The sequence below is a fragment of the Notamacropus eugenii genome, chromosome 2 (genome assembly GCF_028372415.1).
Source record: "Notamacropus eugenii isolate mMacEug1 chromosome 2, mMacEug1.pri_v2, whole genome shotgun sequence".
Lineage (NCBI taxonomy): Eukaryota > Metazoa > Chordata > Mammalia > Diprotodontia > Macropodidae > Notamacropus > Notamacropus eugenii.
Genome location: NC_092873.1, coordinates 110,904,738 through 110,930,547, shown reverse-complemented (window position 1 = coordinate 110,930,547; position 25,810 = coordinate 110,904,738). Strand labels below are relative to the sequence as shown.

At 38.2% G+C, this 25,810-nt stretch overlaps 1 protein-coding gene across 9 annotated transcripts in view; it reads left to right on the top strand.

The window, feature by feature from the left end:
- CYP39A1 (cytochrome P450 family 39 subfamily A member 1) overlaps positions 1-25,810 on the top strand; it is a 135,307-nt gene that overhangs the window by 64,570 nt on the left and 44,927 nt on the right. For all 9 annotated transcript variants that reach the window (XM_072642353.1, XM_072642356.1, XM_072642351.1 and 6 more), the window contains 3 exons: positions 8,550-8,683; positions 22,300-22,395; positions 23,333-23,421. In XM_072642353.1, coding sequence (XP_072498454.1) covers positions 8,550-8,683; positions 22,300-22,395; positions 23,333-23,421 — 319 coding nt within the window. The remainder of the gene's footprint in view (positions 1-8,549; positions 8,684-22,299; positions 22,396-23,332; positions 23,422-25,810) is intronic.

Genomic DNA, 25,810 nt, shown 5'->3' with positions numbered 1-25,810 from the left:
CAAAAAAGAGAATATATACTCTGAGGTGAGATTTTACTTTGGGGCTTATTTTTTGGAAGAAGGTTCCTGTGCCAGATGAGACTCTGGGCAGTCGTTTTAAGAAGCCCCCCAGCTTTGAAAGCCCAGATGTTGGTGTTTCTCTCCCTGGTGATGATGTATGTATTGTCCATGGTCAGACAGTTGGAAGCCCTGTCTGTTGGTCTTTCTGTTTGTAATTTCTGTTTGTATTTTCTCTGAAGTTCAGGGTGCTGACTTCTCCCCCTGAACTAAGTGAATGATAAATGTGTTTAATTAAAGTAGATTGTGACCCCGGAAAAGTTGCTTTCCTTTCAGAAAATCAGATCTAAGAACCCGTACAGCAGGCCCTCCTTTCTGTGCCGGGGTCCTTGCTGATACACTTCCCTACTCATTGAACTCCAATAGCTTCTTCCTATTACCTCCAGGAAAAAAATACACAGTGCTCTGTTTAGTATTCAAAACCCTTCATAACCTAGTCCCTTCCTAACTTTTTGGTCTTCTTATACCTACTCTTCGACCCAGTGACACCATCCTCCTGGCTGTTCCACAAACAGAACTGGGTGTTTTCTCTGACTGTCCTCCATACCTGATATGTTTCCCCTCCTCCATTGCAATTACTGACCCTCCCTGGCTTTTGTTAAGTTCCAACTAAACTCCCATTTCTACAGAAAGCCTTTTCCAAGCCCACTGAATCCTAGTACCTTGTCTGTTAATTATCTCCCATTTATTTTGCGTATAGCTTGCTTTGTATATATTTATTTGCATCTTGTCTCCCTCATTAGAATATAGACTCCTTGAGGTTAGGGACTATATTTTGCTTCTTTTTGTGTCCCCTGCACTTGGTATAGTGCCTGACACACAACGGGTACTTCATAAATGTTTGTTGAGTCATCAGTTTCCCCCACCATCACCAGACAGTCTAGAAGTATAAGAAAAATTATAACCAGTACTGCAAAGGAGGGGAGTGAGGGAGGCGGTGTATTCTAGAGGGAACCATTGGAGGGAGTGAGAAAGGAAGAGGAACATATAATGCTAATTATAAAGTAGGCATTTCAAGTATCATGGTGAAAAGGACAGGTAGAGCTTGGGCATTTGGTACTGGAGTAGGGTTGAGGTGATCAGGCATCAGAGAATGATGAGTCAAGTATAAGGAATGGGGTTTGTACAGTCATGGAGTCAGGGTCACGGGGACACGGCGAGTATGAAGGAATGCTTGTGTCTGCTTATCGTTAAGTGATGAGACTCAGCAGAGTATCAGAGTTGGGGAGAACTTCACTGAAGAAGGCATGAGATTCAGCTGTTCAAAGACCATCTTCATAACTCTGGAAAATAATTCTTTGGTGGTTTGAATGTTACGGTAATGAAAAAGTAAAGTAATTTAGACAGCATTGTCATTTTCTTTATATTGGGAAGGCCTACCCAGTAGCAATAAATACTTGCCCAATTATTTAGGCTTTATTTCTTTAAAGGCTGCTTTCCAGGTGTATTTATATAGTTCCTGTATGTCTTGCTAGATAAAGTCACAAATAGTTGATACATTCTTTAATTATTTTGACTGGAATATCTTTGTATCTCTTCCTGCTGGGTTTTGTTGGTAATATAGTCTTTTAGCTGTTGACTTATAGGGATTTTTTTATCCTGCAGCTTCAACTTAAATTATTAATTGCTTCAATTAATTTTAGAGTTCTTTAACTAGATCATCATAGCATGTGCAAAAAAGCAATAGTTTTGTTTACTTAAGTTCTCATTCTTATTGCCATGTTTTCTTTTGCATTTTCATGTTGCTGTAGCTAGAATTTCTTGAGCTGTATCAAATAATAGTGATTATAATGGGTATCCTTGATTTATCCAAGATTTTATTGGAAAGGCATCAATACTCTTTTTAGAAGTAATTTTCAAGTGACCTTTGAGGGATTTTTTTAGCCAGTTGTAGAAGAGCCATTGTATCAGTTGGTTATTATATCAGTAATAGTCATAGTACTGTGAGGTACTCTGAATTTTGTCATTGCCACCTACTACTGTACCAGGCCTTTTTTGATAATAGCTGCTACTTGTAATTACTGTATATTTGTTATTATATACTAATCAAGCAGTCAGTCAGCATTTACCAAGCACCTATTGCCTGCCAAGTACTCCACTAGAAGTTGGTAGTATGAAAACAAAACCATGGGTCCCTTCTCTCAAGGACCCAGCATTCTAACGGGAGAAAATGTACACATATATTACATACACACATACACACATAAAACACATACAAAGCCAGTGCACGGAAATCTTGACGGGAGCAGCGTTAGTAGCTAAGGGGACCAGGAAGGTCTAATGGGAAAAGTTGTACTTGAGCTGAATGTTGGAGGAACCCAGGGATTCTTTTAGAGGTGAGGAGGAAGAGCATTCCAGGCATGAGGCAAAGCCAGTGCAAAGCTTACGGAGATGAGAGATGAAGCTTTCACTTAGCTGAGGGGGAGAGACCTTGGATTTTCATGTGGACCCCATCCCCTTACTAACTGTGATTTTAGGAAAGTCACTTCATCACTAAGTTTCATTCTTTTCATTTGTAAAATGGATGATAATACCTGCCCTCTCCATAAGCATTATTAAAAGAATAAAATGAGGTGATGATAAAAAACTGTGAAAAACTGCTGAGTGTTATACAAAAGCACGGTATTATTTTTGCGTGCTCTGATTATGAGAATTGTTCATAATATTCTAGATATTTTTGTTTATTATTCCTAATGTCACAGTCTCATTTTGTTTTCTGCTTTATACTTCTTCTTCCAGTGAAAGGCTTTTGAGTTTTATTGTATTTTTGCCAGGAGTTAAACAGATGGTTTCTTTACCCATACTCATCATCCACAGTTTCTTTCCTGTTCTGTATTTCATCTTCGACCTGATCTCCTTTAGGCTGTAGCCCTTTTCATGATTACCTTGGCACTCTTTCAAGCTGAGCATTCTAATTTTAGACACAAAACATTAGCGGTCCAGACCACAGATGTGCATTGAAATATGTGCAGTGTGGTTACCAAGCCATTTCTAAAAGTCATAATAAAAAAGAAGCATTCCCTCAAAAATATTTGGAAAATCCACGACAGTTTCATTTCAGTTTTTTCCCCCAGCCTTTTATTCTTTAATACAATTGTACCCTGTCCCTTAGAATTAAATTTTGAGGAGACAAAATGCATCTCATTCTCAATATGTTCAGTCTTTAATTTATGCCATTTTCTGCACAAATCCATTAGCTTTCGATTAAATAGTGCCTTGAATACAATACTTGTTTTAATTGCTCTACAGTATACAATATTGATTATTTTTTATTCGCATGATTCTAGTCAACAAGAGTCCTTGGAAAATTCTCCAAAGAGAGATCAAATTTTTTTTTTAAACAGTTTTTATCTAAGCTTTTTTTCTGCACAGAAATGCCATTTTTGTGCCCCAAATGGCACCAACTGGGGCAATATTTAGTGAAGACTGAGTAATTATTGTGTGAGTCTGATTAGCATATAGATGTGCTCTATAGAAGATTCCTCAGATAATGTCATTTCACAGTAATGTTGTATGTACTTTCCTTTGCCCATTTTTATCCTTTCATCTCATTTCCTTCCCCTTGTTTCTGCTGCCTCCCTTCCGCACAGTGAAGTCCTTGCCGGTTGTCATCTGTTGTAGTAGTTTTCCCTTGCTTTGAGGCTTAACTCAGGTACCATCTTCTTGAAATCTTCTCTAACTGTCCTTTTCCAACTGGGAGTGATATCTCCCTCAAGTTTCTCAGACTGCTCTAGTGCATAGTCCATTGTGACTTTGCGTGCCTGCCTTCCCCACCCCCATACCCCCTTCCCATTAGATTGTAAGCTTTTTGAGAACAGCTGGTATTAGTCTGTTCTTGCATCCCTGAGCAACTAACCCCGTAGCTTACACATGGTAGGCGCTCATTAAACGTTTGTTAAAAAGGATAGTATTATCTAGGTCCTGGTGAGTGAGGGACATACCTGAGGGACCTTGTCATAATATTAGAGCTGCATTAGAATGATGTGAAATATTCCTGCGGATTTTTAGGTGCTTCCTTCTGAGCAGAGAAAATTTCTCACATTCTCCACGAAGCTTTTTCTGCTGCCACCTGTTTTTTAGTGTCCTCCCTCAAGCTATTTTATATTTAGTTTATGTATGTTTTCTCTTTCTTTATCTGTGTGCATATTGTTCCCCACCCTCAGTGGAATGGGGGGCCCGTAAAAAGCAGGAGAGTTTCATTTTTGTCTTTTTAGTTGGCATTCAATAAGTACTCAGAATTTTATTATACTTAAAAGTAATCAGCCTTAAGTTAATAATATTCTGTTAATGCATTAACTATAGATTTTTCTTATGTATTTCTATAAAAAATGTGGCAAATATAGAAGAAATATAACCAAACTAATTATTAATGCCAACTGGTAATAAGTGCCGTCCCCTAGAAAGAGAAACACACATTAGGAAGACCTGAGTTCAAGACACTTACTACCTGTGTGACTCTGGGCAAGTCACTTAGCCTCTCTTTACCTTAGTTTCCTCTGTAAATGAGGATTACAGTTGTCAGCAGGCAGTCACAATGTCATGAAATTTGTGAAAATTAGGTTTTATTACAAGAGAAATGAACATGCATGTGAAACCTAAAGAGTTCCCAATACATACACAAGTTTGCATTTTTATAACAACGGGACAAAGGAAGGAGGACATGCCAGAAAGGGACATGGGATAGGACAGGGAAAGGTATAGTAAAGATGACAAAAGGACGAAATCCCTCTAAAAGCGGGAGAGCAAGGCAATGGCAAAAGCCACATTCTTTTCCCTTGGGAATTGCTACACTATGAAGATAGAATAGTCTATATATCTACAGGGTCCCAGATGCATAAGCAAATTTTCCAGCCTGGCACATACTGACTGGTGCCTGTCTTGATCCTTGACAGGAGTCCAGTTTGCAATGCAAACAACAAATGTCGGTGGAGGAGTGGGGATGGGGATGTTCATCCTTGACACATTCAGGGCCTTCTGCATGATCTGGGTCTGGTGCTTCTGAAAAATGTGGCAACGCAAAAAAACAAGCCCAGGGGACCCCATAACAGGCCTTAATACAATAGGAACTACCTTGTCTCGTTGTTGTATGGATCAGATGAGTTAATATGTATAAAGTTCTTTGTAAATCTTAAAATGCCGTATATTCCAAAAGAATAGATGAATGAAATAGAAATTTCATTTTCTTTGTACTTTTAAACAAAAAAAATAATCAGCAAATATCAAGTCAGGCACAAGAGAAAAAAACCACCTTGGCATTTTATAATATAATTCATATAACATTGATTTTTGTGTTTTTTTCCCTTGTGTTTATATTTCATTCAAGTACTAAATCTTATTCTCTTTTGGACCCAGTTTTCAGTTGTCTCTCAGACATCATACCTGACTGATTTTATTTATTTTTCTTTTTTTCTTTTAAACATCATACCTTTCTGATTTTATTTATTTTTCTTTTTTCCTGACTGATTTTAAGAGGTGAATTTTCTTTAAAAAAAACTGTCATTCTCAGATTAAATAATATTGAGAGACTGGCAGTTTTTAAAAGTCATTTTTGGTTTTCATTTTGGCCTTAAGTGAGGTTAACCCCCCAAAAATTATTGAAAAAATATGATATGAGAAAGTATTTGGATTAGATGATACCTTGACTTGAAAAATTCAGCAGGGGAGAGATCACTTCTTACACAAACCAAATTTTCTGAACCCCTGAGCTGAACCTTGAAAAGAACAGGAAAGATCTCAAAAGGGGCAGGGGTAGCAGGAGGGCAAACTATTCTGAATAAGGAAGATGGCATGCAAAAAAGCAGGGAAACAGGAGAGAAATGGCTGAGACTTAGGAGTAGCTAAAAGTACAGAATGTTTGGAACAGAGGGTACAGAAAGAAGAAGAATGGGAAGCAACACTGAAAAAATTAGTTGGAGCCAGATTGTAAAAAGCCTTAACTGTCAGACTAAGACATTTTACTCTTTAGTAGTCTCCAAAGTACAGCCCATGTATTCATAGGGTGCATTACCCCAAAAAGAGCGGTGTAGAGAGTTAGTTCAAGGAAGACTAGGACTTCTGTCGTGAGGGCTGCCGAGCTGTTTTTAGGATTGCTTTCCACCTGTGAACTCAGGTCTTCCAAGTCCAACAACCTATCCACTGAACTGTCTGACCCAGATTAGCTTAGATCTTCTAACTCTTTGTCCAACATTCCTTCCAGTGTAGCTGTCTACTGTTCATTCATTTTGTCTTTGCTGCCCCAAGGCTGAGCACAGTGGCACACAGTGGGTGCTTAATAAGTATTATTGAATTGACTTTTGCTGATCTGATTTTGATTCAGATTAGTACTTATTTTTTAGATTGCTGGGGCAATATAGATTATATACAATCCCCTTGCCCAAAAGAAGACTTACTGGATTTTAAAAATTCATTGTCATGAATTCACTTGGAAAATATTTGAATTGCTCAGGACATTTGTAGAGCAACAGGAAGTCTTGGTACCATGTGTTTCCCCAGGAGTTAGGAGGAAGAGAATTTGGAACGCAAAATTTTTTTTAAAAAATGATTATTGAAAAAAATTACATGTAATTGGGAAGTATTTAGCAAAATAAATAAAAATATCTTTTTAAAAACCCTGTTTTAAAGCAAATGAGATGGAGGCCAAAACATTAGGAATCTATGTCTGCCACTTCAGAAACCAGTGCTATCAGGATTTTGACAATGGACTGGGTATCCTGTGCTATTGAGACTACGATGTATCCCTCAGTGGAGACAGACAGGTGCTTCTGGGGTTACTCTTATAGAAGCACAAACCCCCATGCTCAGGCTTACTAAGTGATCAAACCTGTTCTGGACCTGTAGGAACTGTGTGCCTGCTCACAGACAGGGACTTCCAGGAAATATTCTCCTACCCTCCCTACCCCCTTGGCAGTGGGAGGAAATGCAGCTCAGTGTCACAGTCAATAGAGTACCAGACTTGAGGTCAAAAAACTTGAGTTTGAATCCTCCTTCAGACACTAGCTGTGTGGCCCTGAGCAAATTACTTAACCTCTCTGGGCCTCAGTTTCCACATTTGTGAAGTGAGAAGGTTGGACTCTAAATCCTCTCAAATCTCTTCTCTCTCCAAATCTTTGATCTTGTCACTCTACCCACTTAAACAGAGCTTGTAGAGCTCTGCACGTGGGCACATGACTTCTCTTTAAACCAAAAGAGAAGTGACCCTATTCCCATCCTGTCTCCCACTCCCTGTATGTAATCCCCGTCTCCCAGCATTGTTGGCTAGTGAGCGTAAAAGTACAACTGTTAATTCCTATTTAACAAATACTTTTATTTAACTCTTGTTGAACTTTGTTGACCAAAATAAGATTTCAGTCAGCTTTCAAGCTGAAGCAGCTCCCCAAACGCTTCAGGTCAAAACCCCAGCCTTTCTTCCTGTTACCTGCATCGTTGCCCCAGATTTTCACTTTATTTGGACTGAAACCAGAGGGTTTTAGGAATCTTAAGCCTGATCCTTCTTTCAAGTAGCTGACATTATAAGTATTAAATAATACATGGGCCCCAAGTCAAGAAAGCGTGGAACAGAGCACCTTCATTCAAAGGTGACATTCCAGATGGAATGAATGTGTTGCTTAATGATTTCTTGGTGCTATTTTTGGACCTTCTGAAAGGAATGATAGAGCATTCAGGGACCAGGCGGGGTGGAGTGGTGACGACAGAAGCTGGAGTCTTCTCACCCTTTTATGCTGCTCTTGCCAGCCCTGTTAACCCTTACTAGGATGGAGTGCAAAGCTAGAACAAGAAGAAGAAATAATTCCCCCACTGAACACATTTCGAACTGGCTGCATTCTAGCGACCTGATAGCAGAGAGACTGAGTCATGCTAAAAATGACCTATATAGCACATAGTATGATTTCACAGTATTTTTTTTTTTGTTTCCATTATGGGACCAACCTTGTGCCTTGTTTAGAATAATCATTTTGTTCTTCTGACTGGCATATTAGAAGGCTGGTCTTCAAATCAAGAAGGTGTGGATTCCAATTCTGCCTTAGCACTTATGACCTATGTAACGCTGGCAATTTCCTTAAATTCTCCAAGCCCTACTTTCCTCATCTGTAAAATAGGGACATTAATAGCCTCCTTGTGTTGTTGTCAGGATCAAATGAGATAATAATATATGTAAATTGCTTTATAAATCTTGAGGCACTTTTTGATTGTGAGCTACTTGAGGAAATGAATAAAGAAAAGAGAGGGGAAAAAAGGGGTGAATTTTTATTTAATTTGGCATATAGGCAGTATTAAAATATGGAGGAGGAAATGGCAAACCACTGCAGTATCTCTTCTAAGAAAACTCCAAATTGAATCGTGAAGAGTTGGACATGACAGAAAGTGACTGAACAACAACAGGTTAAAATATATTTATTTGAAGTAGGACTTACCCTTAGGTATTGTTAAGCTTATAGAAATTTGCTTTCCTGAATCTTTTTCATTCCACTGTGATCTTTTTACTTTTCCCACAGGTAAAAATAAAATTGAAATTTCAGAAAATGACCTGAAGAAACTTCCACTAATTAAATGGTGTGTTTTAGAAACTATTCGCCTAGTTGCCCCTGGTATAATTGCAAGAAAGGTGATTGAGCCAGTGAAGATTTTGGTGAGTTTTTTATTTGATTTTATACTAAGTATTATTCTAGAAGAAAACATTTTAGATTTTGAACTTGCAGTATTTCTCATGATCCTATGTTTTGTGATGTATAAAATGTTTGAGAGATGTAGTTTCTGGGTAATTAATCATTTTATTAATTATGGCTAGTAAGTATAAAAGGATAGTCATTTGGCTGTCTGTCTCTCATAAACCAAAAGACTCCTCATGGAACCCATTCAGCATTTATATGCTCTTGGAAGAGTGGGTGTGCCTGAGGGTGGAAATCAGCTCTGATTGGCTAATGAGAGAATGACTATTATAAGGAGAGGTAGACTTATTCTAGTGTGGTTCTGGGGGAACATGGCTCTAATTGCTTAGTCTTGGGCAAAGAAACTTATCCATACCAGACTACCCCATCTAGGGTAGTCTAGACAAGGGAGAATACACTTCTACCCAGGCCTGTCTGACTGAAACACAGTGGGCTGAAATTCACTACTTCTCCTAGAGTATAGAATTCTTTACATTTTGATAAAATCTAAGTTTCCCCAGTTGGATGATTCTGGCCCAGTATTTCAGCTTATCATCAACCCTGCCTTTAAGAGGCAGGCTTCATAACTTACAGAAGTTGATTTCTGAATGAGGAAGTAGAAAAGGGAAAAAACCTTAGTCCTGATTCAATAACTGGTATTAATGTAAGAGAAATAAACATTGCTCTCACTTTTAAAATGGAGATAGACAGATATGCTAGAATTGATTAATAAAAATAATTGGTCATAGAATACTTTACATACATGATCTAATTCAATCCTCACAACAGTCTCTGCAGTAAGGTAGTATTAATATTAACTGTTTTACTGGTGAGTAAAATGAGGGTGGACATCGATATCCAGTCCTGACTGAGAATACAGAGTTTTATTCATTGTGCCACACTGAGGAATTATGTACTTTCTTTCTGGAGATATTTGTCTCTATGGAATGTTTTAGGGACATGGCTCCTTAAGGTCCTTTTTCAGCATATTACAACCACCTCCTCATCAGAAGGAAAGGACTGGAGAGATGATTTAGTAGCAATTCCTTCTTGGCCATTTCCCTGTAGTGATGGGCAACTTCTAATGTTATGTGATTATGTTTATTATCATAATGGTGACATTTTGATTTAAATAGAGTGTGTAAAGTAGGTCCACTTTGCTTTAATCTGTCCATGAAAAAGCAGTGTATTGTAATGGACAGGGTACCTAAAGTTAAAAGGTTGGTATGTCAGACCTGATTCTGTCATACATTAGCAGTGTGGCCTTAGTCAAGTTGATAAGCTTTATTTTTTTCAATCTGAACCTCAGATAATACTCACCTGACAATACCACTGTGAGGATCAAAGCATGACACATGGAAAATACTTGGTAACTAGAAGCCTCTATAAGTTATCACTAAAAGTCTTTTCCATTACCTGGAATGCAGATATCAGGAATACCTTAAGTAAGCTAGGTGGAAGAGTAGCTAGAGCACCTGGGCCTGGAGTCAGGAAGACTCTGTTTCCTGATTTCAGATCTGACCTTAGACATGAGGTAGCTGTGTGACCCTGGGGAAGTCACTTCACCCTCTTTGCCTCAGTTTCCTCTTCTGTAAAATGAGCTGGAGAAGAAAATGGCAAATTTCTTCAGAATCTTTGCTAAGAAAACCCCAAATGGGGTCACAAAGAGTTGAATATCACTGAAAGGACTGAACAACGCCAGAAATATATTAGTTGAAAACAAAACCAAAAAAACCTAATTTAAGGAGGCAGCAGAAATGATGTGCTCTTTACTGGCAAAGTGAAGTAAACAGTTCAGATTCATGTAATTTAAATATGTTTAAATATTTAAGTATTTTCACAAATATGTTATCATTACTTAAGAAAAGTTTTAGATGTACCTTTTTTTCAATTCAGTTCACCAAGCATTTGTTGAGCGCTTATTATGTATTTTTATGGTTTTACTTTTAGTTACAAACTGTTTCTTTTTTAAATATCAGAACGGGAATATAATTACTTAATGTATTCCCAGTGATTAACACCAGTGCCTGGCATAGTTAAGCAAAACCATCCATTGTAGTGACTGCCTTTGGAAGCATATGCAGAATTCCAGACCTGAAATTGCCTATACCTGCAGAGAGGAGGGAATGGTGTTTCATGATCTTTCCTCTGGGACTAAGATTGATGATTGCATTTAATCTGATAGCCTTTGAAATTTTATTTTCTCTTTCATCATTATGGTCACTAAGTAAGTTGTCCTGGTTCTGCTCGTCTCATTGTGCATCAGTTCATATACATCCTTTCAGGTTTTTCTGAATTCCTGATATTTGTCATTTTTTAGTTCACAACAATATTCTGTTACATCTATAGGTAGCAATTTTTCAACCATTCCTTCATCAATGTATTTCTAGTTTTGTGTTGCCACAAAATATGCATTAACTGGTATTTATGGAATATTTTAACGTTTGCAGTCCCATTTACCTGTATTATTTTACAATGAACCCATGAGGTCAGACAGGGATGGTTTTACAGAGCAACAGAATATAAGTTGAGAGATATGCAAGACACCACATCATCCAGCTTGTTGTTGTTCAGTCTTTTCTGACACTCTGTGACCCCATTTGGTATTTTCATGGCAAAGATGCTGGAGTGCTTTGTCCACTTGTATCGCCAAGGCAATATTCACAAGCATCTATGGTGAGTATGAATGTGCTGGCGTAGTTCTGAATCACAAAGTATAATAGACACTCTGAAAAACATTTATTCAGACACCAGAAAGCCAAATCCCAACACCATAAAGCCAAATCCATCATAGTAATCAAGAAGTCAACATGAATTAGCACAGCAGGTGACAAAGACATTTCCAAGCCTTCCCCCGTCCCCCACCTTCCCACAAACACTCACAAGATTAACTGTGCCTGCCTGTGCCCTCTCTCCTCCACCCTAACTTCTCTCACCAACTTCCTCTCAGCTCTGTTCCACCATTCCTGTTCTACCCATTCAGCAAGCTCCTCCTACCACATGTGACCCAGGCTTCCATGTGATTTAAGCAGGTCACATGGGTGGGAAAGATCTTCAAATTAAGCAAAAATGCATTAACATTACACCACCATGCCCCCTACTTGCCCCCATGTAACTCATACCTGAACAAGGATCCCTTCTGCAATGTATCAAACAAGTGATTAACCAGCCTCTGCCTGAAGACCTCCAGTGCCTGGGAACCGCCATTTCTCCTCCAGACAACTCATTATATTTTTAGACGTATCTGATTGTTAGGAAGTTTTCCCATACATCACACTTCAAACTTAAATTTGGTACTTTCCAGTTCCACCTTCTGCTCTTTACTAATAAGGGAACAAAAGCTCTGAGCAATGAAATGGCATGTCCAAAGTCACCTAGAAAATGACAAAGCTAGAAGTAGATGAGTCTTTTAACTCCAGATTCTGGCCTTTCGTCCTGCCCCTTCCCCCAAACTCCTCCCCCATTACACCACTGTGGTACATTTGTAGAAGAGATGTTTAATAGATAGTGGTTGAATCAATATCTGAATAAAACTTCCATTAAGAATTTCTTTTGGATAAGAGGCTTATCCATATGGTTTCAATGTAGTGAAGTCTTAACTTTTTCCCTCTTTTTTTTGAGCATAGCCTAAGAGAAGTAGAATTTCAAGCAAGCAGTTTGTAGTAACAAAAAAAAAGGATGCAGATGGAAAGTAGAAATTAGTGAAAGTTCTCTACTTAATAAATCTGAAGGGAAAGGATAAAACTCCGTACAGTTTTGTGCCAATGTGTACTTGCCATTTGATAGACTAGAAAAAGGATTGGACTTAGAGTTAGAACATCTGGATCTGAGTTCCAATTTCACTTGCTAGCAATGTGTTTCTAGAGAAATCACTTAAATTCTTGGGGTTTTCGTTTTCTCACCTGTAAAATGAGGAGAACAATATTAATACGATCTAGTTTAGGTTTGCCTAAATTTAACAACTTGAGGTTAATGGGACAAAGGTATTTGAAAAATTGTAAAGTACCATACTGATGAGAATTACAGTAATTACCATTTATCATTGTCATTCTTAGACACGATACCTACTCTCTTTTTAACATTTTCATTTTCCATTCTGAATCCCAAAATCTATCCCTCTTTCCTTTCCCTGCCTCTTCCCTCCTGAGAAAGTAAGCAGTCAGATGTAGGTTATACATGTGTAATTATGTAAAGCATTTCCATGAGTCATTTTGTATGAGAAGCCTCTAACAAGACCAAAAAAAAGTAAAAAATAGTGTGCTTCAATCTATATTCAAACAATATCAGTTTTTTCTCTGGAGATGGTTAGTATGCTTCATTATTAGTCCTTTGGGATTTTCTTGGATTACTTACTTGTATTACTTTCTTGTATTACTGAGAAAAGCTGAGTCATTCACAGTTCTTCATCATGCAGTATTGCTTTTACTGTGTACAACATTCTGGTTCTGTTCACGTCACTGTGCATCAGTTCACGTTAGTCTTTCCAGGTTTTTCTGAAATCAAACTGCTTGTCATTTCTTATGGCACAGTAATATTTCATTACAATCATATACCACAGCTTGTTTAGCCATTGTTTAGTCAATTAATGGGCATTCCTTTTCTAAGCTCTGTTATTAAGAGTAATTGAAATATGAACATATATATGTATGTATATATATATGTGTGTCTGTGTCTATGTACATAGACACACACATATACATACACACACACACACACACACACACATATATATATATCACTAATAAATATCCGGTTGAGTTTACATAAATGCTAATGCTTATTTTTTGTATAATTTTTAAACAATTCATCATTGAAAAATACTGAGGAGGAAACAAGGCTCTGTGCAAGTAGCAGAACGTTATTACTGAGAATTGTACTGCATTATTATATTTTTATGGGTAGGATATGCATAAAAATACATGTCATAGCAGATTGCTATCTCTTTATGCCTAAGTGGATAGTTTTGTGAGTTACCAGAACAAACAAGTGAACAAACCTTCTATCCCCTGATGACCAGCTTTAATGAGGCTGCATTCTTAGCTGCCCCTGTCAATACTGGCAGTATTGGTACTGTCAGCTGAGACCTCATCACCTTCTGTATGTTGGTTGGTTCTCAGGGGAGAGAAAGGAAAGAAAGATAATAATGCCTCATCACTCAGTTCCAGTCAGATCTTGGGAAAGGGATCAGCAATGTTAGGTAACATTGGATTGAGGTGATATGTTTTTATAAGCACTAGGGTAGATTTCTATTAAAAACGGCCTGACTTGTATAGCTACCCTCTGGGCCCACTTTCCAGCTCTGACCCACACTGGCAGGCCAAATACTTCTCCCCTCAGAGTTCTGAGGGGTCAGCCTGAGTGGCTAGTGCATTTTCTTGTGCTATCACTCAACTTCTGTATTCCTCGTTATCAGTTAATATCAATTACTCAACCAGAATTAACTAGGTTTTTTTAGAAACTGATTTTTATTACAGTAATATACTTAGAACAGTTAGTTTAAAAAATTTCCAAAAAATCTGGGACATACTTTCCCACAGTTACATTCAGTGTCCAGGGGAACATGGGCCCGAGCTTAGAAGAGCCAGTGCAGATACCCAGATCAATATCTGATATCTGATACTGGTTGGATGGAAGTCTTTTCCTCCTTTGGTGGAGTATCATGAGATTCCCTTGAGGTGTGTGTAGTTCCTGGTGAGAATTCAATCCCCAGAGTCCTTTTAGAATCCTGAATCTGAACCTTCTCTCTGTCTAGTTTGTTCTCTCTCAGCTTCACACTGGATGTATTATTTAATAGGTAATGATAGTAACTAGTATTTATGTAGCACTTTGAAGTTTTTAATTACAGAAATAGTATCATTTTATCCACCAAACAACCTTGGAAAGTAAGGGCTTTTATTATCCCCATATTATAGATGAGAAAACTGAGATGCAGAGAGACTAAACAACTTTCCTAGGATCACTCAGCTAGTGATCCTAGTCTGAGGCAGAATTTGAACTCAACTCTTCCTTTCTCGAAGTCCAGCTCTTTATCCATCGAGCCACCTAGCTAACTGGGTATTTGTTCCTTTTTCTCCAGCACATACATGGTCCCTGGAGGGAGGGAGATGGTTTAGGGGAGCGTTATACTGTCTTTGGGCTCATTCTCCTCCCTCTTGTTTCCTCCAGTACAAGTAAAAGGAGTCTCCCTTCTCAGAGTGCTCCCAAAACTTTATTATCAAAGCTGTTGCCAGAATGCTTCTAATGAGCATCTCTCTTCTTTCTTTCAACCAATCTCAATACATTTTATCATCAGATTTAATCCAATAATGGAAGCACTTAATTCCTTCCCAACTTGATTAACTAGGCTGTTCACATCTTGTTTATACTTTGGATTGATTTACCCTAGGTATCTAGGAATTTTTCACACCAGCTTTATACACTTGATTCTATAACTCAATCACAGAGACTTCCTCACCTAAAAAAGGTTTTGTTGTTCAGTAATTTTTCAGTCACCTACTACTCTTTGTGACCCCATTTGGGGTTTTCTTTCATTCTGCAGCTCATTTTACAGTTGATAAAACTGAGGCAAACAAGGTTAAATGTCTTGCGAAGGGTCACACAGCTAGTAAGTGTCTGAGGCCAGATTTGAACTCAAGAAAATGAGTCTTCCTGAGTCTGGGTCAAACATTCTATCTGCTTACTCCACCTAGCTGTCCCCAGTAAAGGTATCAAATCTTAGAGTATCTTGTTAGTTACGTTATTTGGGATTAAATATGGGACATGCCCATATTAAAGCTATAAAAATGGAGTAGCCTACCCTAAATGGAGCATATGCTATGCAATAAAACTGCAAATATTTAAGAAGAAATTTTTCAGCCCAACCCTGGGGAGAGTTGAGGAGTCATCTGTAGTAACCTGAGTAAAGGCAACCATTCATTCGTTCATTCGTTCATTCATTTATTCATTCATACATTTATATTTTTTGTTGATTTGTTGGCTTATGTATATTTCTTTTCAGATTAGGTCTCCCTGTCTTTCACACTGGCTATTCATGGGCCAGATCCCACTGCAGATTGGCAAAGAAACTTTGATCTGCTCAGTTTCTCACTGTTTGTCCCTCCTTAGGCAGCTTGGTTGTTCACCACTCACCAGGTCACCATATTGATACTGAGCTTAGTGGGAGTGTCTGATTAGCATTAGTCCAGTGCAGCTCAGAACTCCTGAGATCAAGAGGGATTACAGGGCTATGTTACCATGTCTGGCCAGTTTTATTGTTAAAAATTATACTTTTAATACATACATGCATATATATACACACGTGTGTGAGAGGAAGATGTATAAGTGTGTGTGTGTGTCTGCATATTTATATATAAATTTGGATAGATGTTAATGTTTATCTTAATCTAGACGTTTTGAGGCAGGTTATAAGCTGGCTAATCCTTATTAAATACCTCTCCTACTCTTAAGAAAAATTATAACTATTTGAGTGAGATTCAGCTCATCTCACCGCACCACTTATCAAATACTCAAGAAACTAATTGTTATCAGCTAGAAAGGGCCTCCTCAAGTAGGTTGTGCCTGAGCTGGAGTTCCTTTTCTGAAGGAATGTTCCCATCTTTTAGATAATTAACATTTCCAAACTTAGCTGAATTATTCTTTGGATGACAGTTGGTAGCTGGGCCCATAATCAAAGCTTCTGTTCATTGCAAAGGACTGTGAGAGCTTTTACTGTATTGGCACAACCTCAGAGAAATCTAGACTAGAGAGTCTTAATCTGGAGTGCCCGGTGGGCCATGAACACATTTGAAGAGGTCTCTGAATTTGGATGGGGAAAAATGCACTTTTATTTTCACTAATCACTTAACTGAAATGGAGAACTTCCTTTCATTATGTGTGAAGGCAAGAAACATTATTTTGAGCAGAGGTCCATAGGCTCCACCAGACTGCCAAGAGGGTCCATGACACAAAAAAGGTCAAGACACCCAGCTCTAGGGTCACTTTCAATAAGGCAATAGAGTAGAACTTTAGCAGAGGATTAAGAATTATTACTGTAATTTACCATATTTTTAAACCCCTTGAATGCTCTTGTGACTGTTATAATTTTGATGAAACTGGTACAAGCTTACAAACTGATAAAAATTATGATTATGCTGCTTCAAAACTAATTATTTTGAGCAATTGTGTCATCTTCAAGTTGATGTGCTCCAAAGTCAGTGAATGCTTTGTAATGTCTTTACCAAGTTATGTGGAGCAGGTTTTCTGAGCCTGGCACCACACTGAAGCTGTGAAGCATCTTGTTATTTCAACCAAAGTGGAGCAACAACCACAACAGATCCTGAGACGTTTATATCATGTTGTAATTATACTACCTTTCACTGGTTAAGTACTTGTAGCTTTTTGGTAGTTTATACATTTATCTGATTTCATACTTATAGATTTAAAATAATGAGCATGGATTTATAGATTATAGATTTTTGAAATTCTTCCTTACCTCCAAATAGAAAATCTCTACAAACTCTACATATAAATTTCATGTAAGTTCGAGGGGAAATGGGGTGGTGTAGTAGATGAAGCCTGAGATGGGGAATCCTGAGATATTGACTCCTGGTTTCCAACAAGCAGGACTTCTGACCTTAGGCAACAATAATAATAACTGTAACTTGAATTTGTATGACTAAAGTTTGTTAATCATTTTCCATTCATTTTATTCTCCCCATGATCCTTGGGGTAGCTGTTATTATTCCCATTTTACAGATGACAAAACTGTGGCTTAGAGGTTGTGTCCAGTGCCTATCAGAAACAGCAGTATTTAAGTTCAGGTCTTCATGACTTTGGGGCAGCAAGGTGGCAGAACAGATAGAGCTCTGGGTCTGGAGTCAGAAAGACTCATCTTCTTGAATTCACATCTGGCCTGCCTTACTAGCTGTGTGACCCCGGAGAACTCACTTAACCTAGTTTGTCTCAGTTTCCTCATCTGTCAAATGAGCTGGAGAAGGAAATGGTGAACCATTCCAGTATCTTTGCCAAGAAAACCCCAGATGAGGTCATGAAGAGTCAGACATGACTTAAAAAGGAGTGACTGAACTTCCTGACTCCAGTGTCTTCTTATCAGTCTTTCCTAGGAAGGTTTCTTTCCACTACTTTTCCTCCCATAGAACCACTCTTCCTTCTGTTATATCTTTCTGTAGGACCCTTCCTACCCTGCCCCACTTTTAAAAAAATTTTCTCCACTTCTGTGATTTCATGAATATGGGGAGATCCTCAGTGTGAGGAGAGCCTCTGCCAATTGGGATAGACAGTTTATGGACTTGAGACTTGGCTTGAATGCATTAAGAAGGGAAATGACTTACTCAGGGTCACAGAGCCTGTGTGTGTCAAAAGTAAGGCTTGAACTCAGATAATCTTGACCCAGAGGCCAGCTAGCTAGATCCATTAAGCCAAACTGCCTCTAAAACTGTACACATGCTTCCCATCCAGCCTGATGTCTTTCTTTTTCTTGACCTCATTAAAGAAGCCATGCCCTGGCTACCTCTTCACCAGGCCTATTTAATGAATGGGCATTACCTCACTCTAACTGAACATCTGCAAAGACCTTGACCTAAAAGGGCCCAAGGTCTCCCACTGCATCCTGGGTCACCTCCAGTCATCCTGAGGAATATCAGGTCACTGTATTCAGGTGGCTCTGGAGGAGAAGTGAGGCTGGTGACCTGCACAGCCCTCCCTCACTCAAAATAAAGTCAAGTGCAAGTCATGTCATCATTTCTCTGATGGCATGGGCTTCTTTGGCAGAGAAGGACAAACAACCACATGTTGATAGTATCTAATTTCTTTCCTTTGTCTCATCCTTTCTTCACCTTATTTCTGCTATTATCCTCTACCTCTTTCATTTTTTAATGCCATCTGACACTCCCTTTGAGACACAAGTCACTTTCTCTGAGCCTCAGTTTATTCACTTGTACAAGGAAAGGATTGGATTCAGTGACCAGATCTCTTTGTTTCCTAAGTTTCCCATTTGCACCCAACAGCTACGCCTCTGGCAAAAAGCAGTGGCCAAATGATCTTCTGTCTTCTGCACAGCCACACTTTCGCAGGCCTGATGTTATGTTCTCTTTGTACCTCCAACTTCCACGTGGCTTTTGCTGACAGCATGCTTTCACTGCTGTCCACTACCTGACCTTAGCAGTTTCTGCAACAGGGCCCAGAGCCAACCCCTCCCCTTCTCTTCACCTCTGCCTTTGACACTCATAGCCTTCCTGTGAAGTAAGTGGTGCAGGTATTGGGTTATCCATTTGACAGAGGAGAAAAGCGAGGCGCATATTAAGGGACTTCTTTATGGCTAATTTATTTTGTTTCTCTGTTCTCTCTGACCGTTTGTTGTCCAACTAATCATCCATCCATGGTTATGAGGACCAACAATGTTTAAGTTTGAGACCAATTGGCTGAGAAAATGAGGAGTCTTTCACTGAAGCATTTCTGTCATTCCATTATTCTATTTATTAACTCTTACCTAGATTTGGCTGTTGATATAAGCACTAAGACTTACCTCCTGACTATTTGTATACTCCATAGTGGCTAGGCCTAACAGTTATCTTCTATTGTTCCCAAGTATTTGATCTAGCCAAGAGAAAAGAAGATGGCAGTGGGGGCAGTGTGATTTTTGCCTTCAAGTATTTCCAAGTCCATTGTGTGAAATGCCTTTTCCGGATATGGCCAAGGAGATCAGGATGCTGGAGTTGGATCCTGATCTCCCAAAATTCTCCTTTTCATTTCTTCCCCTTTCCATTTCTTACACTCTCCTTAGAGCCTGAAGCACCTGATTTCAACATCTTTTGCTTCCCTAGACTATGAAAGGCATAATCTGATTGTCTTTAAAAGTTTGGTTACCCTTTTTGAGTTAGTTCAATTTATTTTCTTGACCTGGTAAATGGGATAAAGCTGTTTATCAACAAACTGCAGATTGTCTATGTGCTATTGCTTGAATATAAATTGAGTTGGGCGATTGGAAGCAGTCAGGGAAGGGAAATAAATTGATGTACATTTGTGATATTTGTCAAAGTATGATTTCTAGAGCTAAAAAGTATTGATTTTTAAATAACTTTCAAGGGTAGAAAGAATACATTCTTTGGGACATCCCTGGGCAAATGAGTAAAGAACAGTGGCTGAGCAGCTGACTGGCATTGAGGAGACATCTGCCATGATGACAGCTTCCTTGTCTGAGCCATCAGTAGAGTGGTTCCCTTTGCCTCAAGGGAAAAGTAGTCTAGTCCACAAAAAGATACTAGGGGACTAAGAAGGTTGAGGAAGAAAGAGAGGAGTAAGAGTCCCTGCTTGCTAGCCCTACCTGTTTGCTCACTATAAGACATACTACTTCTACAGGAAGATCTGAGAAAGGAAGAACAGTCACATAGAATAGTAAACTGTGCCATAGGAGACATGGCGTAATGCAGGAGTTATTAGCCTTTGATTGTGTTACAGACCCCTCTGGCCTTTGGACGCCATCTCAGCGTAATAATAATGTCTTTAAATGAATAAAGCAAATTTTATAGGATTACAAAGGAAACTGATTTTATTGAAATGAAGATGTATTTTTTTTCTTATCTGAATTCACAAACCCTTTGAAATCTATCTCCAGAGTCTTTGGGGGTCAGTGGGCTGCAGGGTAAGAATCCCTGTACATAGAGAGCTGAACTTGGGAGTCATGGAGATGTAGGTTTGATACCACTTCAGTCAGACACCTATTCACTGTATAGCCCTTGGCAAATGAGACTTGGTTTCATCTCTTAAAAAAAGTAGGCTTGGAATGAATGATCTCTTATTTTCCTTCCAAGTCTATGACGTGTGATCCTGAGACACTAGTGAGTAAAAGACACTAGTGCAAACTTGGTCCTTGTTAAAATTTTGGCTTGAAACATGCCTGGATATCCCACTTCTGAAAATGCCTAGCATAATGTAACAAGTATCAAGTATTTCAATCTATAGAAGGAGCAGTAACCTCCAGCAGGGGTTACCAGGACCTTTCCAGGGGCTAGAGATGGTGATCTCCCCTTTGAAAACAGGAACATTTGCAGCCGTGGGCTGTTGGTACTGCTGGTATGTTGAAGAGTTACAAGCAATATTACGCAGCACAAGTACATTTTTTGTATATGTGAGGGATGCGTAAGGTCAACCCCCTTCTTGGAGGGCATTTATAGATTGTAGAGGGTTGAATGAATGTGGCATTTGATGACTAATCGTGATAGTTGTGTAATTTATATCTTCCCTTCAGTGAGGCTTGAAATTTTCTAATGATTTTTAAATTTAACTGGGGACAACAGAAGGTATAAAAACTTAAGGGCTCTAATGCCCTGTGGTTTTAGAAAAGTTTTTTGTGAAGCATACCTCGTTAAAGGGAGGCTGGCGCAGGTGGATTTCTTGAATTCAAGAATCCTGAGCTGCAGTGGGGCTAAGCTACTCAGGTGTCTTCATCCAAGATTGAGGGGCTGCCAGACTTCAGTACTGAAGAAGGAAGTAACTGGTCCAGGTCAAATACTATTGTTCAGTTGCTTCACTCTTGCCCAACTCTTTGTGACCCCATTTGGGTTTTCTTGGCAAAGAAACTGGAATGGTTCACCATTTCCTTCTCCAGCTCATTTTACATATGAGGAAACTGAGGCAAACAGGGGTAAGTGACTTTGTCAGGATCACATAGCTAGTAAGTGTCTGAGGCCAGATTTGAATTCAGGAAGGTGAGCCTTCCTGACTCTAGGCCTGGCCCTCTATACGCTGTGCCACCTAGCTTCCCAGGATCAAATATGAAGCAGATCAAAGCTTCCATGCCAAATAGCAGTGGACTCAGGCCTGTGAGTTGGCACTTCACTTCCTGGGTAAGGCAGGAAGATCTAGTCTCAGAAAAGAAAAAAAAATAAAAGTCCTTTACAAAGTGTCAAGGTTCAAGAAAAAACACCTGCAATCTAGAATTAGGAAGCATTCTATAAGAAAGCTTGGCCTCTTTCCTACTTCTGGAGCAGGCACTCCTTCTGCCCATCTTTCATAGCTCTGCAGTGAAAACAGTAATGCTAACCCTCCACTGTCTCATTTATCTCCTTGTTTTCTCTCCTTTTGACACGTCTCCTTTCTTCCTGTCTGACTACTGCTGTTTTCAGTACAGAAAATAATTTGCTGCTGCTTCTTGATGCACCCCAAGAGACAACGCATCTCCTCCCACCCCACCAGTGGCAGGGCAGCTGTTGTACTCACCTCTGGGAGTGACCGCTACCCGACACCTTCTGTACCTATTGCTGGTGACTTTGTTATTTCTAGAGCAGATCTAAACCTGATTTATAGTGACTTTAACTTTGACTTTTGGATTTGTCTACATTGTTCTTCATAGACATTGATAGGGAATTTTTAGATAATAAGTATTTTTTGATAGGTGTGTTTATATGACCTGCTGTTATTTTGATGGCATAATTGTGACAAAGTGTATGCGGTATCCAGAAAAAAGTAGTATCTTCTTGGTGTTGTAACATAATGATTAGCTTGTCATCCCCCATAATATAATTATTATTTTATAATTAACTAAGATCTCTATAAAGTTTTCATAATTATTTTGTAATTTATAACTGTTTTTCTATTTTAGAATTATACCGTTCCTTCTGGTGACTTATTAATGATGTCTCCTTTTTGGATTCATAGAAATCCAAAGTATTTTCCAGAACCTGAGTTGTTCAAACCTGTAAGTAGTCTTTTTCATTATGTCTTGTTGCTTTGGTCACAGTTTCTGTTCTGCTGTGCTGTCATTCATATGTATGATTGACCTAGGAATTATGTCCTGGAGTTGCTCTTTTATTTAAACTACCCAGGACCTGATAATAAGGCCACTCATTCCAGAAAAATATTTTTCAGAAATGATATCCTGCCAGGCAAATGATCAGAATAGGTAGTATGTACCAATTGGAGAGGAGCTTTTCCCTCATCTCAAAATGAATATTTGCCTGTATTTGGGGGGAGATATGAAAACAGATATAACTGGTTTTGTGCTTTCCTGCCTGTGTTCTTCAGTCTGTTTTGTTAGTGTCAGCATACATACATGCATGCACAAGCACACACACACACACACACACACACACACACACACACACACACATTTGGTTAGGGAAAATTGTAGTTAGATTTAAAATTCTACCCTCTCCCTCTCAGAATTGTGTAATTTTAGGCCAGAAAGGAACCTCAAAGTGTCATTTAGTCCATACACTGCCTCTGAAGACAACTGTCAGAAATGGTGTCCAGACATATTGACTCAAATTCCTTTGCTTTGATCACCTCCCGGGTCTTGTTACTGAGGTTATAATATAGAGGAGGAAGGCTTTATGTTGGGCCCAAGACTTCATTATAAATACTCCTGCTTTTATGAGGTTAATTTTTAGTTGATTTACATTATCATTTACATTTACCACTTAACAGGATTCTCTTTAAAATCTTTTTTTATTTATAAATTTATTCTTTACAAACATAATTATGTCTGATATTAATAACAGGTTGGAAAAAATTACTAGCAACACTGCAACTTTATATGCAAGGATTAGCTGTACAAGGTCATTTTTAGCCTGGAGAAATAAAGTTAAGCTTATTTATACAAGGCTGACTTGGAAAAAAATGTTTTCTTCCCACAGGAACGTTGGGAAAAGGCAAATTTAGAGAAGAATGCTTTCTTGGACGGGTTTGTGGCATTTGGAGGAGGAAAGTACCCATGTCCAGGAAGGTCAGTGAGACAGCTGGATTGGATTTATTCAGAAATGATGTTTACAATAACTCAGCTGAGGAACATTTTCTTAATCTTCCTTTACTTTCAGTCTAAATAGATTGTGATTACTTCATTCCTTATGAAAGTGGTGAATAATAACACTTTTGTCTTCTGGCACTAGTCAAAGTTTATTCTGATAAAAAAGACTCATAACCTATAGTCAAAATTGATGTACAAGATTCAGATACCACATTTTCATTCAAAAGGAATTCATTCATTCATCCATCCATTCATTCATCAAATACTTATTAAATACTTATTACATGTAGTGCACTGTGTAAGATATTGAGGGAAATACAAAGATAAATTAGATTTGATCTCTCCCTTCAGTGACCTTACAATTCATAAAAAGGTCTAGCTGCACTTTAAAATATTTTTATGTAAAACATTTCAATATTAATCATTTTGTATAAGAAGACTCAAATAAAAGGGAAAAAATGAATTAAAAAGAAAGTAAAAAGAGCATGCTTCAGTCTATATTCAATCAGTATCAGTTCTTTGTCTGGAGGCAAATAGTATGCTTGCTTCATCATTAGTCTTTTGATATTGTCTTGGATCCACATTTTGTGTTCTTCCTTTGTTGCCAAAGAAGACTCTGCCATCAGAGAAATAATGACATGACTTGCACTTGACTTTAAGTGAGGGAGGACTGTGCAGGTCATCAGCTTCACTTCTCCTCCAGAGCCATCTGAATCCAGTGACCAGATATTCACCATGATGACTGGAGGTGACCCAGGATGAGGCATTTGGGGTTAAGTGACTTGCCCAAGGTCACACAGCTAGTGAGTGTCAAGTGTTTGAGGTGAGATTTGAACTCAGGTCCTCCTGACTCCTGCACTGGGGCCCTATCTACTGCACCACCTAGTTGCCCCATGTTGTCTTGGATCAGTGTATTGTGGAAAATAGCTAAGTCATTCATAGTTCTTCATTAAACAATATTGCCATTACTATGTATAATGTTCTCCTGCTTCTTTGTTATTTTTCTGTGTATTGGTTCATGTCTTTCCAGACTTCTCTGAAATCACCCTACCTGTCATTTCTTATGGCACAATATTATTCCATTATAATCTTATACCACAGCTTGTTTAGCCATTTCCCGATTGATGAGCATCACTTTGATTTCCAATTCTTAGACACCACAAAGAGAACTGCTATAAATATTTTTTGTACAAATAGATCCCTTTCCCTTTTTTTGGATGTCTTTGGTATATAGCCCTGTAGCCCTTTGGACATAGTTCCAAATTGCTTTCCAGAAATATTGGATGAGTTCACAACTCCACCAACAGTGCGTTAGTTTTTCTGTTTTCCCACATCCCTTCCAATATCCAGCATTTTCCGTTTTTGTCATGTTAGCCACTCTGATAGGTATGAGAGTCATTTTAATTTTTACTTCTCTTATCATTACTGATTTAGAGCAATTTTTCATATGACTACAGATAGCTTGGATTTCTTTATCTGAAAACCCCTTGTTCATATGCTTTGATCATTTATCAATTGGGGAATGACTTGTATTTTTTTACATTTGACTCAGTTCTCCATATGTTTGAGAAATGAGGCCTTTATCAGAGATACTTGTAAATTTTCCCCCAGTTTTCTGCTTTCCATATAGTTTTGGTTGCATTGATTTTGTTTGTACAAAAAAAATGAAATTTTATATAACCAAAATTATCCATTTTACATTTTATAATGCTGTGTTTTCATTGGTCCTAAAATCTTCCCTTATCCATAAATCTAGCAGATAAACTATTCTATGCTCTCTTAATTTACTTATGGTATCACTCTTTATGTGTAAGTCATTTTGTTCTTTTGGTATACGGTGTGAAATGTTAATCTATACCTAGTTTCTGTCATACTGTTTTTCCAGTATTTTCCAGTTTTTATCACATGATGAGTTTTTGTTCCGAAAGCCTGGATTTTGGGGTTTACCATATACTAGATTATTATGGTCATTTACTATCATGTAATTTGTACTTAATCTATTCCACTGATCCACCACTCTTGTTCCTTCACCAGTGACTAGATTGTTTTGATAATTGATACTTTATAATAATACAATCTGAAATCTGCTATTTCTAGATTTTTTTATTGATTTCTTTAATATTTTTGAGCTTTTGTTCTTCCAGATGAATTTTGCCATTTTTTCTAGTTCTACAAAATAATTTTTTGATAGTTTGGTATGGCACCAAATAAATAGATTAATTTAGGTAGAATTGTCATTTTTATTATATTGGCTTGGACTACTCAGGAGCAATTAATATTTTCCCAGTTGTTTAAAACTGATTTTATTTGTGTGAAAAGTGTTTATTTAATTGTGTTCATATAGTTCCCAGGTTTATCTTGGCAGGTA